This window comes from Eurosta solidaginis, chromosome 1 (assembly GCF_040869045.1).
Source record: "Eurosta solidaginis isolate ZX-2024a chromosome 1, ASM4086904v1, whole genome shotgun sequence".
NCBI classification, from domain to species: domain Eukaryota; kingdom Metazoa; phylum Arthropoda; class Insecta; order Diptera; family Tephritidae; genus Eurosta; species Eurosta solidaginis.
In genome coordinates, this window is record NC_090319.1 from 75,976,862 (window position 1) to 75,995,082 (window position 18,221).

The 18,221-nt window shown below is 35.1% G+C and overlaps 2 protein-coding genes across 5 annotated transcripts; both read right to left on the reverse strand.

The window, feature by feature from the left end:
* Positions 1–524: 524 nt before the first annotated feature.
* Positions 525–1,328, reverse strand: LOC137245408 (uncharacterized). The gene is made up of 2 exons (XM_067776074.1): positions 1,106–1,328; positions 525–1,024 (listed from the first exon to the last, which is right to left on the reverse strand). The coding sequence occupies exons 1-2, from the start codon at positions 1,137–1,139 to the stop codon at positions 744–746; spliced, it is 315 nt and encodes a 104-aa protein (XP_067632175.1). The 5' UTR covers positions 1,140–1,328; the 3' UTR covers positions 525–743.
* Positions 1,329–6,894: 5,566 nt separating this feature from the next.
* Positions 6,895–15,024, reverse strand: rpk (ripped pocket). 4 transcript variants are annotated; one of them, XM_067776480.1, is made up of 2 exons: positions 14,886–15,024; positions 6,895–8,551 (listed from the first exon to the last, which is right to left on the reverse strand). In XM_067776480.1, exon 2 carries the CDS (start codon positions 8,537–8,539, stop codon positions 7,277–7,279), a length of 1,263 nt encoding a protein of 420 aa, XP_067632581.1. In that variant the 5' UTR covers positions 8,540–8,551; positions 14,886–15,024; the 3' UTR covers positions 6,895–7,276. The 4 variants fall into 4 exon arrangements, with proteins under 4 accessions (XP_067632581.1, XP_067632490.1, XP_067632309.1 ...); XM_067776389.1 differs by having other exon boundaries at positions 6,895–8,586; positions 14,886–15,023; XM_067776208.1 differs by lacking the exon at positions 14,886–15,024 and adding an exon at positions 9,370–9,828 and having other exon boundaries at positions 6,895–8,586.
* Positions 15,025–18,221: the final 3,197 nt, after the last annotated feature.

Here is an 18,221-nt window from a genome sequence, read left to right on the forward strand (position 1 = left end):
AAAAACGTGTTTCTAAAATGTTGATGTTGCTTGAACCCAGGATCTTCGGCGTTGTAGACGAAGCACGCTACCATCACACTACGGCGGCCGCCAGCAAGCAAGTGGCATAGGTCCTAGAAAAGTTCTAGTATTTTCCAAGAGGACTGAGTTATTTAAAACCGGTTTTGATAGGGTTTTTCAGTTTGGCGCAAACTTCTGGTAGCACTATGGCCTCATTGAGCCTATGTGAGGTCCTCACGGGCTTGTGAGTTCAACCTTACCCTCAAGAGTAGAATAGTCACCATTATTTTTTACTCAGACGACGACACAATAACGGCCACGACCCTGGCCCTTCCATAAACTGATCCTTATTCCAGTTGCCTTGTCATCTTCCGGCGCGACCGCAGATGAACGATCATGATCATACACCAGGGCTTCGATTTTCGGTTCACTATACTTAGCTTTTTTATTCCTTCTTCACCTATCCGCAATATTGCCCAGTGAGTCACTCAGATCTTCCTGTTGGTGTACACATTAAATAAAAATTACTTTACGTAGTATTAATTTTATTTAGATTACTTCCATTTAACTATAAATAATTTTCATAAAATGCGCTAATATAATGCTTAAACTCTTTTTTGTCTTGTCGTAATAGAAATACGTAACCCGTGAATTAAGTACATACGTTGTACATTATTTGCCCGCCTTTCATACATAAACGAAAAAAAATTACTCCATTTTTGCCCTATCTGAATACGACCACTTTAGAGCTCTTCGTGATGTGAAGGGAATTTTTTCAGTATAGCATGATATAAATTGTAAAATGCATATACAGAAACCGAAACTATAACCATTAGGGCACCTCCGAAAGCAACGCTAAGAAAATTGCCATCAATAACTCCTGTTGTGGATTGGCGTTTAGTGCTCCATATTTGTTCTGTACTGGCTGGATTCTGTTGTATTTGGGCAGTGCGTTCACTCATTAGCCGTTTCATGTCGTTCAAACGTGCACGCAACACTTCCACAGATTCATTATCCAAATCATCTTCAAAGAATAAAAATATTTATTTTTAAAATAATTGCCAAATATATTATCTCGACGACTCAAAAATGAAATCCCCCTCACCTCCTGTGTCCGGTACGCTTTGGAAATGCGACATATTTATTGGTTTATTTTTTATAGCTTTTAGCTTTCCAATATCTTGTTAATAATACAAAAATGCAAATGCAGTGCAAAAGTATTAAATAAATTAAACAATCTAATGCTTTCACTTTTTAGTTGGTTCTATATAAAAACAAGTCGATTTAAAAATGTATTGTGCGAGGCTGTGAATGTTGATTAGTTACGCCTAAAAATATGCAACAGCATTCACTGCGCAGGACACAAATCAATAGACTAGTGCTGCCGGCCCTTAATAAATGTGCCCCTCAAATCATATTCAAATTCCGCAAAATTTGTATAAGTATAGGAAAAATCCCCCAATTTTCACGAAATAAACAATTGATTTTGCAATTACAGTCCCATATAAGGTCCTCCACCAACGGAAGAATCAAAGAGATCTCAATTTATTTTCTTTATTTTGTTGGAAAGGTTGAATGTATACATGACGTGGATCAGAAATCAATTAAATCAATTATAATCGCTCCCATATAAACACATGCCATCTACTTATCTGTTAGCGCACGATGATGCATCAAAAATTTTATGTATTCGGCTATATTTCTAAACCGAAAATATGACTTCAAACAACCTTTTCTAGATTTTTCTTTCGGTTATAGTGCTATATAATATATATCATCTTTTCTTTCTGTTTTTATGTTGTTCAGCCTATATTCATATCCATCCAAAAGCTAACCAACTTTAAAGAATGGTGTTCTGATTTGTTCCTAAACCTGGTTTACGTATAAGGAGATTATCTTTATTTTCGTACGAACTTTTTTTACATTTGGAATGCATGTTTGCTTATAGGAATAGCTTCGGTAGTATTTTGGTAAAGTGCGGTTTCCAGATCACAAAAAAATGGTCAATCGATTTTTTATTTTACTTTTGTAGGGCAAACTTAAAAATTGTTTATTTTGAAATATATATTATCCATTTTCTTTATAAAACTCTTTCCGAAGTAAGTGCTCCAGCCGTAAATTTAAGCCTGGAAGTATTTCTTGAGCATTTCTTGGACCCTTGAAATGATAAAAAATCTCGAACGAAATTTTAGCTGTTTTTTTTTACATCTATAGACGTTTACGCTTAAACTTCATATGGACTGCTAAGTGTGAAACTTTAAACACATCTCTGAAATTACTGCGCATAAAATTTGTACTACTAAATTTCAATACGTATTATACTCAGATGTAATTGAAATATGTGTCTATGTATCACCTCTTAAAATGGTGCGTGTTCACTATTCATTGCAACTTATTCAGCTATATGTTATACATTATGGCTACCAGAGGTTTGTGTCTCCGGTTTTAGGTGCACCCTGTTCTGTAGCTAGTTATTTAACCACTGCCGCTAGATGGGTCTCCTAAGCATTATTTATGCGAGGATAAGCGTTTTTTAGGCGCAAACGTATAATACGTATACACGCGTGTAAAAAAAAAACACGCGACTATGAGGATGTGATGTCAACATTTGATATGTTGATGTGAATATATGATGTCACATCACACCATTGATGTGTAAAGGTCCTCTCGACATCTATAGGCAAATTGAATTGAGGATTTTAACAGAATTCTTGTGTTTGGCAGAGGAATTTAACAGAATTCTGGTGCGTGGCAGAGGAATTTAACAGATTTGCAATTTTCCAGAGGAATAACAGAATTCTTGTGTTTGGCAGAGGAATTTAACAGAATTCTGGTGCGTGGCAGAAGATTTTAACAGAATTCTGGTGCATGGCAGAGGAATTTAACAGAATTCTGGCGCGTGGCAGAGGAATTTAACAGCATTCTGGTGCGTGGCAGAGGAATTTAACATGTTTTGGCATTCATGTTGGTGCTGTGTGCGGCTCTGTTGGGTGGGTGTTGTGGCTTGTGATGGATGATATTATATTCGTGATTCGTGTTTCGTGTATTCGTGTGCTAGGATATATTTTCTATTATAATTTCAAAGTAAAAAACACAGAGCACAGAGCATCTCCACCTTGAAACACCCACCCCCACAACCACCCACCCACCTACCACACAACAACTTAAATTTTACTTTTTTTCGGAAATAGGAAATAGTACCAAGCTCCTGAAGGAGTACAAATTTAATTGGCGCTTGGCGCTTGGCGCTTACCACATTTAGGAGATGCTGTGCTGTGTGCGTGCTGGGTAACAAGACTCCAGAACCCTGTTCCGCGATAACTGGCGCCAACAGGGGGCCCAAGAGTGATCAAAGTCTCTGAACCCAAGTGAAGTGGGATCTTCCCATTGCCCACGTCAGCAAAAACGCCGTAGCTCTTAGCAGCTTAGAACATGGAGATGGAGTATGATAGATGATAGTTCGTGGATTTACGGGGCTGAACTGTCAAAGTCTGCCGCCGTGGTGTAGAGCTAGTCGATTATCCGCCTTAGCAGATAAAGTTTTGGCTCGGGGGAGACAGTTCGTAGAAAAACGAATACACACACGATAATAGCCTTAGAATTGGAGAAAAAGCCTCCTAGACACCTTAATCTCCTTCAATATATCACACCAAATTGTTGTTTTAGTAGATATCCGTACACCACTTTGGGGCTTGGCGGTAAGCGGGTTTTTTTCTCGTCGCGCAGACGTAGATAAATTTCTAAACAATTCCTCAGAAAGAAAATTCATTCTGGAATGAGATTTCAAAAATTCGGAATTCGGTTTCGGTTAAACGTCATTTCGGTCCACACCATGAAATGTGAATCCCCCATCCCCCATATTCTGTGTTCTGTGAATCCCCAATTTCAAAGAAGAAATTTCAACGGTTTTATTCATTATTGATTATTGATTTGAGTTATTCGTGGCGGTCGTCGTGTTTTTCTTTAAACTTTAAAATTAAAAATGCCGAAAGTTCGAAAGTGTCGCGTTCTCTCTTGTACTTCGGATAGTACATCAAAAAACATCCAATTTTATTCCTTTCCAAGGAGCAATGAGGAGCAGCTAAAGTGGAGGGATAATCTCCAAATCCCTACTTACGAAAACGTTCCTAGGAAGAATTCTTTTGTTTGCAGCCGGCATTTCGAGGAAGGTGCAAGATCGGCGAAATGCTTAAAGCTCGGTGCTATCCCCACCCTTAATTTAGGTAAGTTCAATATATAATATACATAATTGTGTGCTAGGAATGGTAATTGCTACCACTTTAGCTCAAATTTTGTCCAAAATATCGGTAGAGGGTCAAACGACGCTTTGAACCCAGGATCAAGAATCCGAAAGCGGAAATGGAAAATTCTATTTCTTGTAATTTTGATGATTTGTAGTGCCCCAAAAAAAAAATGGGGCTGTGGAAAACTGTTTTGCGCTTATATATTTTTGGTCTCCAAACCGGAATCCGAAAGCGGAAAAGAAAAATTTTAGCTCTGTCCGGAGATATTTGCAGTTGAAGTTGGCGCGCCGGCGTACGCCGGTGTTCTTACTATAAACAGCTTGATTTTTATATTTAAATAAAATAATTAAAAAAAATGTTTTAAGTTAAACGGTTTTATTGAAAACAATATTTACATGAAGTAATAATAATACTAAAAGCTAGAAAATAATTAGGTAGGTCCTAGGTAATAGACATCACACTCCTCATCAATCTAGGGCGTTGATCAGACAATTAAATAAAAGCGTTTGGGGCGTGAAATTTCTAAAAATCTGAGGCGTAGCATGACCTTATTAAGGTTCAGTTGGTCTTGTATATGACTATCAATAGAAATTTGACGTGTCCAACGGTTTTATTTAATTGTCTGATGAACGCCTAAGATTGCTTAGGAGTGTGATGACTAGTACCTAGGACCTACTTAATTATTCTCTAGCTTTTAGTATTATTATTACTTCATGTAAGTATTGTTTTCAGTAAGACCTTTTAACTTACACATTTTTTTTAATTATTTTTTTTTTTTTTTCAAGTTTTTAGTCTTTATTTAATTGCCTATTATTTCTCATTCTATTTAGTTCATTTAGTGACTCATTATTACAAGGACTCTTCACTGACAATTTGTTACAATCTAAGTCCTCAATACATAATCCTTCCGAAGACTTTACCCCACTCTGCGCCACGTATGCTTATCCCTCCTCCAACTCCAAAATATTTTCACTTCTACCGGACTGTATGTAATATTTTTTCCAAATATGAGCCAAATCGGGCATCATAGGTCGCTTTCTTTTCATGTATGTATTATGTGTTCCCAATATGGACCAAATCGGACCACAAATGCGATTTTTTTGCATATACCGATCCTTGCGCCACCTAGCGGCGACTTTTTTCATAGATCGCTTTCTATTCTTTTATGTATTATGTGTTCCAAATATGAACCAAATCGGACGACAAATACGATTTTTTGAATATCTCCATCCTTGCGCCACCTAGAGGCGATTTTTTCATAGATTGCTTTCTATTCTTGTATGTATTATGTGTTCCAAATATGAGCCAAATCGGACCACAAATACGATTTTTTGAATATATCGATCCTTGTGCCACCTAGCGGCGATTTTTTTCATAGGTCGCTTTCTATTCTTTTATGTATTATGTGTTCCAAATATGAACCAAATCGGACTACAAATACGATTTTTTTAATATCTCCATCCTTGCGCCACCTAGCGGCGATTTTTTTCATAGATCGCTTTCTATTCTTGTATGTATTATGTGTTCCAAATATGAGCCAAATCGGACCACAAATACGATTTTTTGAATATCTCGATCCTTGCGCCACCTAGCGGCGATTTTTTTTTGTCATCGGGTTCTGAACTATATTCAAATTCAAGCTTGTAGCTTATCGGGAAGTTACTTAAATTTTAATTACAAAATGCGTGCCAGCCAGCCAACCAGCCAGCCTGTCAAGTCGAGCTAAATAAAACCGTTTAAAAAAATATCGGAATTTTTAAAATGTTTTCATAATTACCGATTATCGAGGAGACAAATTTAAATAGAAAATCTTGTTATTTAATTACCGAAAATAGCTCACATTACGAAAGTGCCTAATGATGACAACGTGGCGGTGTGATTCTTTTCAGTTTTCCCCTAAAAACGGAAAATAATTATTTAATAATGAACAACTATAAAAGACAGCATTAAAAAAAAATTTTAAATAAATGAATACACGAGAGCGTACGTTATGTTAATAAATTTATCAAAACAAAGGATGCCTAATCAATTATGCTAACCTAATATTATTTTTTAATAAAGCACAATAGTTGAGAGCATCGAATATATTGTCACGGATATTAACATCACTAAGTTATACCATCACTAAGGCGATGCCAAGGCCACGATAAGCAGTATTTACATCAATAATCAAATCATGTATACACATATATAAGGCAGCCGAAAGATGTCACACACAGATGCATTTACTTATACGCCTATGTATGCGCGAGAGACTGTAAACTACAAACATTCACATCAATAATTCAATCATTATGTATTTACATAAACGAATAAATAATTGCGTCTACACATATGTACGTATACGAGCAGCGGAGCGGCAATGCACAAACACATGCATATATCTTATCTGAGTTGTCACAAGAGAGAGTAATAATTTGTGCACGTAGTTGTGGCTGGCGATTTTGTAGCTGGAAATCGAAGAGCCTAGAAGTATGCAGCGTAAACTATAAAAGCGGGGCAGGCGAGTAAGAAGTAATTCAGTTTGAGTTGAGCTATCAATCAGCACGCGAGTAGCAAAGTATAAGTGTTATTGTGAAGTACTTTAATAAAGGCCATTTTTCCATTGTTCAATATTGGAGTTATTTATTCAACAGTTTAGTGATTCGAACTTAGCAGAGGATTGCAAATAAGAGGATTTGCAGTAAATTCGTAACAATATTAAAAGGATAAAATAGATTTTATTTATGTACACAATTAGATAATTACTTTGACAATAAAAATGTATATACTTAAAAAATAGCACTTAAAACACAAGTTAAACAGGACACATCATATAAAAATATTGGGCATACATAGCTCACTATATCGAAATATGTAATTTAAATGAGTTTACGCTTTTTTATATATATAACATCTTTATATTAACATGAAGACACATATTAGAACTGATTTTATATAAAAATTTTTGTTTACATATACATATAAGTATGTTTAGGTATAACTTCTTAAAATACGATTCGATTTTCACGATCACCCAGTTTGGTATATCTTTACGTTCCAGCCAAACCCCTCATATTATTCCATAAACGTAACGTAATATAATAAAACAATTCTACTAAACTAAGCATTGAGAATCCCATGAACAGTCCAAAAATACCACCACAGTTTGCTAAAAAATCGGTTCTTCCATACAATTCGGATCGTTTAGACGTAATAAATTGATGTTCCTTAAAGTAAATCGATAATCTCGACATTTGTGAGCCCGGAAATTCTTCATAAAATGATGTATCATCAGCTGCCTTTAACATTTCATCTAAATCGAAATTGCCCTGTGATATCTCGGTATTGTAGGCCAATGAGGTACAAGCCGGCAGACAATTACATTCAGTTGAGCCAAAATGGTTAATTCCAGAACCTTTAAGACCCTGTCTGAATTCACGTAACAATAAAACATCTTCTGCCCTATCATAGCAAAATATTTTATTCTCAGCACAAACGGGCATATCCAAAGTACGTGGCATTGAAAATTTAACACATCCGCATTTTGCCAAAGTTAAATTAGTAAGACATTCAAGTGCGCAATTATTTTGGGTATAAACCTTAAAAAATCTAAGTGTACGCTCATTTTCCAGGAAGCATTGACGCCTTTGTGGTGGATAATCAGCGATACCAACCGATGTGGTTATCATATTTGGTTTGACAGCTACAAGTACTTCCTTACCCATTGGTATTCGCACAAACTGATTTGAAACCAATGGTACGTCATCAGGTGAATGTAGGGTTACTTTGAAGCCCTGTATTGGGCCACGACATGCATAGTCGACTTCTTGACGAAAAGTCTGCAATGCAATAAAAAGACCTGCACGCGCTCCTGCGCCCAAAACACGCGCAGGATACGATTTAATACCACTGTCAGAAGCATAACCTTCTTGTAGTGACCACTTAAGTGGTCGTTTAAGTATAAGATTAGGCATGGAAGCATTTTGAAATCCCATACGTTGATATTGAAAAGTGTCTTCACGGTAGAGATCAGTTGCATTCAGACCATTAAATGTAAAGCAAATACCCTCCGCGGTGTAAGTTCGTGTAAACAGTTCATTACATTCGCCAAAATGACTGAACCACTTACAATAAAATAAATATCGATTGAAGTCAGGTTGCATTTTATCCAATACACTGAAGTAGTCTATTAGATCGGTGGAGAGTATCGGAGTACCACGTTCAATAAGTTGCGTATTGCAAATATGTAAAAGTGTGCGGAACTCTTCTAAATCGGCACTACTAATATTTCTCGATGCAAAGTAGCGCCGCATTTTAACATGCTTCTGTAAATTTTTGAAGAATTGTGCATAAGTTACATCTGTGGATAAGAAATTATATTAAAATACTTAAGCAAATAATAATATAAAAAAGGTTGTTGAGAAGTTATTTCAGCAAACTAATTATTTTATATTTTTAAGTAAAACTAAAAAAAAAATTTAATCAATACATTTATTGATAGTCCATGCAATAACCCTAAAGGGAAGTCAATAACTAGTGGTCAAAATTTCTGTTTTAGAATTAGATCTAAAGTACGAAATAAGTGGTAGTTCGGTTGAGACTAGATTTTCTCTAATTCAAAAATCGCCAGTTTGGGTTTTCATATTTCTTTTTTTAACATATATTTGATAAATAGATAGCCTACAAAAAAATCCTTGTACTAGCTTTAAGCTTCGACTATGAGTAGTCCTTTTTCCCTACACCTCAAACCCATCTCCACTAACCCACTGACTTTTCTACTGGTTCGACAAAGGGCACAAAATCGTACTAGAAATAAAATGTAGAGCTTGGGTTCGAGATTCGTTTTTAGGGAACGAACGTACTGGTGTACTTCATTAGCATTACCCAGTGAAACTTTTTTGGCTTAAATTTTGGGCAATAGATGTTATTTTCAATTCCAGGTTCAAAGTATTACGATCATTATGACTTTTTGGTTTTATATAAAACTCGGAGAGCAAAAACGATATGCAATGTGGAATGGAAATATCGCTTCAAAGTTCTATAATTAGGAACGAAATTAACCATCTTCGCGGTAAAGCGACTTAACATTAAGGAGGTAAGTAAATATAACTATTCGCAGAAGTAGCTAGGGTAAAATACCCACCTTCATTTTTAGGCACCCTTTTAGTTTCCGAACAAATTGTGATAGCTGGAAACGGTATACTCCAAACAGGTGTGGACTTTTCAGAGAAACTCACAATTACCGGCGTTTCATTCCATTTCATGCAAACACTTTTAATTAAGTTAGAACAACAATATATTGACAAAATGAATATGAATAGCCAAAACATTTTTTCCACTAATGGACGACGTTGCCCAAGATATTGGATGCAATGTATAGTCGTATTGGAACAGTACTCGAAATAAATTTCTTTGACAGCTTTTCGAAAAGATTTTCGATTGGGCCTATATTGGTCAGCATTATTTTTATTTTTTTCTAACTCAATTTCTTTTTTATTCATTTTAATGGCTTCAACAAAAAATACACAAATCTATTACGTAACAGCTAATGCAATTGCATCAAATAAGTAAATCGGTAACGGGATATCCATGTATGTTATGACTGGAAAACTTATTGCCAGAGTTAAAGCAACTAATAACATGTAAGGATGATGTTGTCCGTGGCCGTGCCGACGGCTTTATACCTTTCATGAACCTAGCCGAAACTGATAAAGTTTGTTTAGAAGTACGTAGCTCAGATAGCGTCAATAATCATACTGGAATAATTAATTGCTTTAAGGGCAAAGTCCTGCTTGAAGGGATCTTTTGAAATTTACAAAACTTAATAATAATATAATATTTTAAACCCAGGCACATATATGATAATTTCAATAAATCTAAATAATCTAATTGATTGTCAACCATAAACTTAAGCCTGGAGGTATTTCTTGAGCATTTCTTGGACTGTTGAAGATATGCTCAAGAAATGTGCAAAAATCTCCATACGATCCAATTGATGCATGGAGACCAACTCTCGAACGAACTTTTGTAAATAATGTGAATAATAATTAGGGAATACGTATAATTAAAAATAAAACAACTTAAATGCTGGTTTACAAGGGTAAATTAAACAAAATCTTGAGAGTTTTCTTGTGATATGCATAGCGCGCCTATACATGAGATATATATATCTTATTATATGCATTACTGATCTTGCCAATATTTTCAAAAAAATCTTACAAGGTGTATACGAATTGAAATAGTAGACCTCTTAAGTACTTAATATATACGGGGTATTCCATCCCATTTCGACCAATTTTGAACCCGACCTCTTTAGAATTGGATGAAAGTTTTTCTTCTTTTTCTACCTTACGAAATACGTTTTTCAGAATTTTTTCAAATTGTTTCATCCAACTCAAAAAAAGTTATGAATTTTTAAAAAAACACCGTTTTTGTTTTCAAAATGCTATAACTTTTTCAAAAATTGACCGTTTGGGATCATTTTTTTTTTAAATTTGTTTTTAAATGTACTTTTCGGAAAAAATACAAAAAAAATTTTAAAGTTTTTTTTTTTTAATTTTCCAGTTTTTCGAGATTTTTCGAATTTCGCCATTTTTTTTTTCTCATAAAAAACTTCAATCAATTCTGCAATCATCTCCACAAATCCCGGAGTGGCCCGATTTTTTTATATTTTTTTTTTATTTAATTGAAAAAAAAATTTTCAAAAATAAAAATTTTTTTTTTATCAATTTTATTTATATAACAAAAAAATGTAAGAAAATGATTTTTAAGTATTCTTTTCTTTATATATTATGGTAATCTACGCCGTGTTACACATACGAATGTATGGACAGCGAAAGCGAGTCATTTTAATCGTAGATTACCATAATATATAAAGAAAAGAATACTTAAAAATCATTTTCTTACATTTTTTTGTTATATAAATAAAATTGATAAAAAAAAAATTTTATTTTTGAAAATTTTTATTTTTGAAAAATTTTTTTTAATTAAATAAAAAAAATATAGAAAAATCAGCCCACTCCGGGATTAGTGGGAATGATTGCACAATTGATTGAAGTTTTTTATGAGAAAAAAAAAATGGCGAAATTCGAAAAATCTCGAAAAACTGAAAAATTAAAAAAAAAAACTTTAAAATTTTTTTTTGTGTTTTTTCCGAAAAGTACATTTAAAAACAAATTAAAAAAAAAAGATCCCAAACGGTCAATTTTTGAAAAAGTTATAGCATTTTGAAAACAAAAACGGTATTTTTTTAAAAATTCATAACTTTTTTTGAGTTGGATGAAAAAATTTGAAAAAATTCTGAAAAACGTCTTTCGTAAGGTAGAAAAAGAAGAAAAACTTTCAGCCAATTCTAAAGGGGTCGGGTTCAAAATTGGTCGAAATGGGATGGAATACCCCATACATACTTGTACTAATATCCATACAAGTATCCCAGTACTTGTATTTTGAACTTGAAATGATAAATAACAAGTAAGGAAGGCTAAGTTCGGGTATAACCGAACATTACATACTCAGCTGAGAGCTATGGAGACAAAATAAGGGAAAATCACTATGTAGGAAAATGAACCTAGGATAACCCTGGAATGTGTTTGTATGACATGTGTATCAAATGGAAGGTATTAAAGAGTATTTTAAGAGGGAGTAGGCCATAGTTCTATACGCCTTTTAGGGATATCGCCATAAAGGTGGACCAGGGCTGACTCTGGAATTTGTTTGTACGATATGGGTATCAAATGAAAGGTGTTAATGAGTATTTTTATTGGGCGTGGGCTTACTTCTATAGGTGGACGCCTTTTCGAGATATCGCCATAAAGGTGGACCAGGGGCAGCTCTAGAATTTGTTTGTACGATATGGGTATCAAATGAAAGGTGTTAATGAGTATTTTAAAAGGGAGTGGGCCTTAGTTCTATAGGTGGACGCCTTTCGAAATATCGCCATAAATGTGGAACAGGGGTGACTCTAGAATTTGTTTGTACGATATGGGTATAAATGAAAGGTGTTAATGAGTATTTTAAAAGGGAGTGTGCTTTAGTTTTATAGGTGAACGCCTTTTCGAGATATCGTTATAAAGGTGGACCAGGGTTGACTCTAGAATGCGTTTGTACGATATGGGTATCAAACCAAAGGTGATAATAAATATTTTAAAAGCGAGTGGGCCTTAGTTCTATAGGTGGACGCCTTTTCGAGATATCGCCATAAATGGGGAACAGGGGTGACTCTAGAATTTGTTTGTACGTTATAGGTATCAAACCAAAGGTGATAATGAGTATTTTAAAAGGGAGTGGGCCTTAGTTTCATAGGTGGACGCTTTTTCGAGATATCGCCATAAAGGTGGACTAGGGGTGACTCTATAATGTGTTTGTACGATATGGGTATCAAATTAAAGGTTTTGATGAGGGGTTTAAAAGGGAGTGGTGGTAGTTGTATATGTGAAGGCGTTTTCGAGATATCGACCAAAATGTGTACCCGGGCAACCCAGAACATCATCTGTCGGGTACCGCTAATTTATTTATATATGTAATACCACTAACAGTATTCCTTCCAAGATTCCAAGGGATTTTGATTTCGCCGCGCAGAACTTTTCATTTTCTTCTACTTAATATGTTTACATTTTAGAAAGTTTTTTTCTAAAGTTATATTTTGCGTCAACAAACCAATCCAATTACCATGTTTCATCCCTTTTTTCGTATTTGGTATAGAATTATGGTATTTTTTTCATTTTTTGATATCGAAAAAGTGGGCGTGGTTATAGTCGCATTTCGGCCATTTTTTATACCAATACAAAGTCAGTTCAGATAAGTACGTGAACTGAGTTTAGTAAAGATATATCAATTTTGCTCAAGTTATCGAGTTAACGGCCGAGCGGAAGGACAGACGGTCGACTGTGTATAAAAACTGGGCGTGGCTTTAACCGATTTCGCCCTTTTTCACAGAAAACAGTTATCGTCCTAGAATCTAAGCCCCTACCAAATTTCACAAGGATTGGTAAATTTTTGTTCGACTTATGGCATTAAAAGTATTCTAGACAAATTAAATGAAAAAGGGTGGAGCCACGCCCATTTTGAAGTTTTCTTTTATCTTTGTATTTTGTTGCACCATATCATTACTGGAGTTGAATGTTGACATATTTTACTTATATACTGTAAAGATATTAAATTTTTTGTTAAAACTTAACTTAAAATTTTTTTTTTAAGTGGGCGGGGTCATTCTCCGATTTTGCTAATTTTTATTAAGCATACCTATAGTAATAGAAGTAACCTTCCTGCCAAATTTCATAATGATATCTTTAACGACTGCCAAATTACAGCTTGCAAAACTTTTAAATTACCTTATTTTAAAAGTGGGCGGTGGTACGCCCATTGTCCACAATTTTACTAATTTTCTATTCTGCGTCATAAGTTCAACTCACCTACCAAGTTTCATCGCTTTATCGGTCTTTGGTAATGAATAATCGCACTTTTTCCGTTTTTCGAAATTTTCGATATCGAAAAAGTGGGCGTGGTTATAGTCCGATATCGTTCATTTTAAATAGAGATCTGAGATGAGTTCCCAGGAACCTACATACCAAATTTTATCAAGATACCTCAAAATTTACTCCAGTTATCGTCTTAACGGACAGACGGACGGACGGACATGGCTCAATCAATTTTTTTTTTGCGATACAGATGATTTTGATATATGGAAGTCTATATCTACTTCGATTCCTTTATACCTGTACAACCAACCGTTATCCAATCAAAGTTAATATACTCTGTGAGCTCTGCTCAACTGAGTATAAAAAATGTTTTCTTTTTGGGCCAAATATATTGTTTATGCTTGTTTTATGGAGCTTTACGGCCGAGAAATTAGAAGGCAAAATTAAAAATATATTAAAAGCAAGGATAAATAAAAAAAAAATGTAAGGCGCGATAACCTCCGAAGGGATTTTAGGCCGAGTTTCTTTTCCTATTTCGTCGTGCTCCTATTAATTTTTCTTACAAATTGGTGGGACGGGACTTACTTGTTTTATAGCGATTCCGAACGGCATCAGCAAGGCTGATGAGTTTTTACTCAGAGCTTTTCATGGCAGAAATACACTCGCAGAGCACGCACCACGGCGCCCGCCGCGAAATGATAAATAAAGAGCAAAAATACAAACTTCATTGCGAAATCTTAAAAATTGAGAAAAATCATTGAGCTCGTCGTTCGAATCATATCGGTACACTTATTGACGGGTCTATCTTATCTACTTAAGTTTTTGGGAACCGAACATACGACTGGGAGTTGTACATGTTTGACTTAAAAGTTCTAGGGTTAGCCAGAGCTATTTAAAGTAAAGCTCTGATAAGTCAACGCTTTTTTGCCATCAGGTAAATACATAAATTGTGATTTATTAAGGCATCGTTGCTGTAAAACCTTAGCCTCTATATATTTTTATACTAGCTACCTCTTTCTGCTCAATGAGCCTACCTAAATGCTTGGTTTACATAGATATATGCAAGGTCTTGGGACCGAATACTGTAAATCCCGAGTTTTCGTATTACAAGCCTAGCAGATACTCATCCGCAACTTCATGAAATATTTTTCGAGATCTTCAACCATCTCATTGATGTCAGCAAAGCAGCAAAGACAATAAATATTATATTTATCCTCTTTGTCAGCAGTATGTCTCCATATACCTTAGTTGTGGACAAAGTGATACTCTGAAGATCCAGTCCTTCAGTTCCGTTGACTAAAACTTTTCTCTCAGTAGAACGAAATAAATCCTCCCACAAAAATATAGACCGCGGGCGGTATTTTCCGCACGTTACTTCTTATCTCAGAAGGTATTAATGTAGTATGTTTTTATGATATCATATATATATGAAAACTATGCTGCAGTTAAGTCAAGAAGTAACACTTATGACCGAGCCACAAGCAACTTTTTTATATAGTTTCGTTCAACGCAATCTTATGCATGCCAGTAACATCGCCACAATCACGCTAGATGTTGCGTTTGTAAATATAAAGAAACTTCAGACTTGTCAATGGAAGTTTATTTCGCCTTGCGCATTCACATACCAAATTTTCCGAAGAACTGTTATAAACATTCTTACTATATAAGAAAAATACTTGCTAACATTGTTTAATTGCAGTTTTTATCTGTGAAAAATTAAAAGCTTCTATATGAAAAACTGCTTATGTGACGGGCTTTTAAATTTATGAGGGCGAGTATATATTTAAAAAACTGACGAAATACAAGAAAAAGACAACCTAGTTCATTAAAAACAAACGAGCTAGTTTGTATTTCGATTGGTTTTTTTGACATTCGGCCGTTTTTTCTATATTTTTTCTGACAAATGAAATTTTTTTTAGTTTGAAAATTTTGTGCATAAAGACACAACTAAAGTCAACTTTCTGATGTAAAAAGTGAAGCATCAAGGACCGAAATAATATTCCCATGTTATTTGCATTGTTTTTATTGTTAAATATGTTAGTGAAAAAATTAAATTTAAAAAACGTAAACAAAAACATGTTAAACTCACTAATTTTGGGTGAATAGTGGTCTCGCTTTCTCATGGTAGAAATTGTTTTTGTGTGAAGTTCGGATAAAGTTTCGTCAGTTTTTCTAGCTTGGAATCCAAGACAAAATAAAGACCGATTTAAAGTTGACATAGTCATAACGCAATAGTCATAACCATATTTTTTACTTATCCATATTAAATTGGCATCAGTTATTTGTGCCTTAACCTAAAGTTCGTGAAAATTTCATAAAAATGAAGAAAACGCAAAAACTACAAAAAATAAGTCTCTTAGTAAAATGAATCCAACAACAATAAATAAAATCTACAAAAAGTTAATGAATTCTCCAACTCAAATATTTTTAGGTTATGGATATGGCGAAAACCCAAAAACCAATTGGTTGGCTACGATACGGTTACGACCTTAGTGTTAAGCCGGAGTCATTGGTGCCGTATGTCGTATCGCTGTATCCGTATCCCTAACGTAATCAGCTGTTTATTGTTACGACGGTAAACCAAAACCCAATTGGTTGGCTACGATACGGTTACGACCTTAAGCCGGAGTCATTGGCGTCGTATGTCGTATCGCTGTATCCGTATCCCTAACGTAATCAGCTGTTTATCGTTACGACGGTAAACCAAAACCCAATTGGTTGGCTACGATACGGTTACGACCTTAGCGGCACCAATAATCGATTGCATTGATTCTCATAAAGCCGGAGTCATTGGTGCCGTATGTCGTATCGCTGTATCCGTATCCCTAATGTAATCAGCTGTTTATCGTTACGACGATAAACCAAAACCCAATTGGTTGGCTACGATACGGTTACGACCTTAGCGGCACTAATAATCGATTGCATTGATTCTCATAAGATAGGTCGAATCAGCTGTTAAAAGGTTACCGATACGGTTACCGATAAAGCACCAATGTCTCCAGCTTAAGATTGGTCGAATCAGCTGTTAAAAGGTTACCGATACGGATACCGATAAAGCACCAATGTCTCCAGCTTTAGCGGCACCAAGAATCGATTGCATTGATTCTCATAAGATTCGTCGAATCAGCTGTTATAAGGTTAAGCGCCAAATACACGACACGAACATTTCCGCGAACGTTCCCGTTATGTCATGTTTCTGCGACCTTTTCTGTCGTGTATGGTGGTGTTTGCCAGTTCGCGCAAATGTTCGTCAAAAATCAAAACATTTTAATTTTTGGCGAACATTTGCGCGAACTGTTCGTGCGTGTATGGCGAAATAGCTCATAATCGTAGTAATTTCTGAACGGAACAGACGTGCGCGGAAAAGTAAAATGGACAATAAAAAATTTCTGTGTGAATTTATTGAATCTTCTCTCTTTTTTTACGCTTAATTGCAATATTGCTGCAGCACAATTGTTGTCATCGCTGTCTGAAAGAGAACTAATGTTCGGCCAAAAGTTCGTATCGTGTATGGCCAAAGCTGCGAACAAGGATACGGTTATACGCCAATTACACGGCTCAAGTATCCTTGTGCCAATTACCAATTTGCACAAGGATTTGCCCGGTGTGTGCACTGGTTGTGCTATTTGCGCAGAGAACTGCGCTAAAATCAAAACGATTTTGATATTTACGCATGTCTGCAAATATTGCACATGCTTTTCTCTTCGTGTGTGGTGAATGTTACACAGTTTACCCGTTGTTTCTGATAATATAACATCAGTAATTGTTGCTTAAAAATTTTAATATCGAAGGCATAAGGACCATCTTAGCTTGTATAATAATTTTTATACAATTAGAAAACGTTTCATTTGTTGCGCTAGTTGAAAAATGAATATTGCGCAGTGCTGCAATGAGTTGAGCTGGTCTTGCAACTAAAATATAAAAATTATAAATACTATGGAAAATAAACGCTTCTGGTGCGAGTTTTTCCACTTATACTGTGAATTACCAGCACTGTGGAAAATAAATAGTGTTTTTTTTATACAATTAGTGCCTTTTTTATACAATTAAAGCACATTTTTCATTTGTTGCGCTACATTAAAAATGAATATTGCGGAGTGTTTTTGAGCCGTGTATGTCAAAATTTTCATTTGCACAAATTCCGTCGTTTTATATTTGCGCATGGGTTTTGTGTCATTTATGGGCCGTCTTACCGATAAAGCACCAATGTCTCCAGCTTTACGATATGGCACCAATAATCGATTACATTGATTCACATAATGCGGCAGTTACCCACCGACGTGTGCCTTACGTAAGGACGTTTGTCGTACGAAGCACGTTTGACCGAACTCTCAAGCCCGTAGGAATCAATGTGTGCGTCTGTGTACATGTACATAACATATTTGTGTGTGTATTGTTTACAGATAAGCACTGTTTCCATTGACCATTTTGCATGTATGCTTATGGAAACATCAACTTTTTCCAATTTAATTTTTGATATTGTAAAAGGCCGGAATACATATTAAATAAGTATAAATAGATTACATATTTATAATCAGCACTTTTACATAAATATTTCGAATTATTTTCACAATTTTTC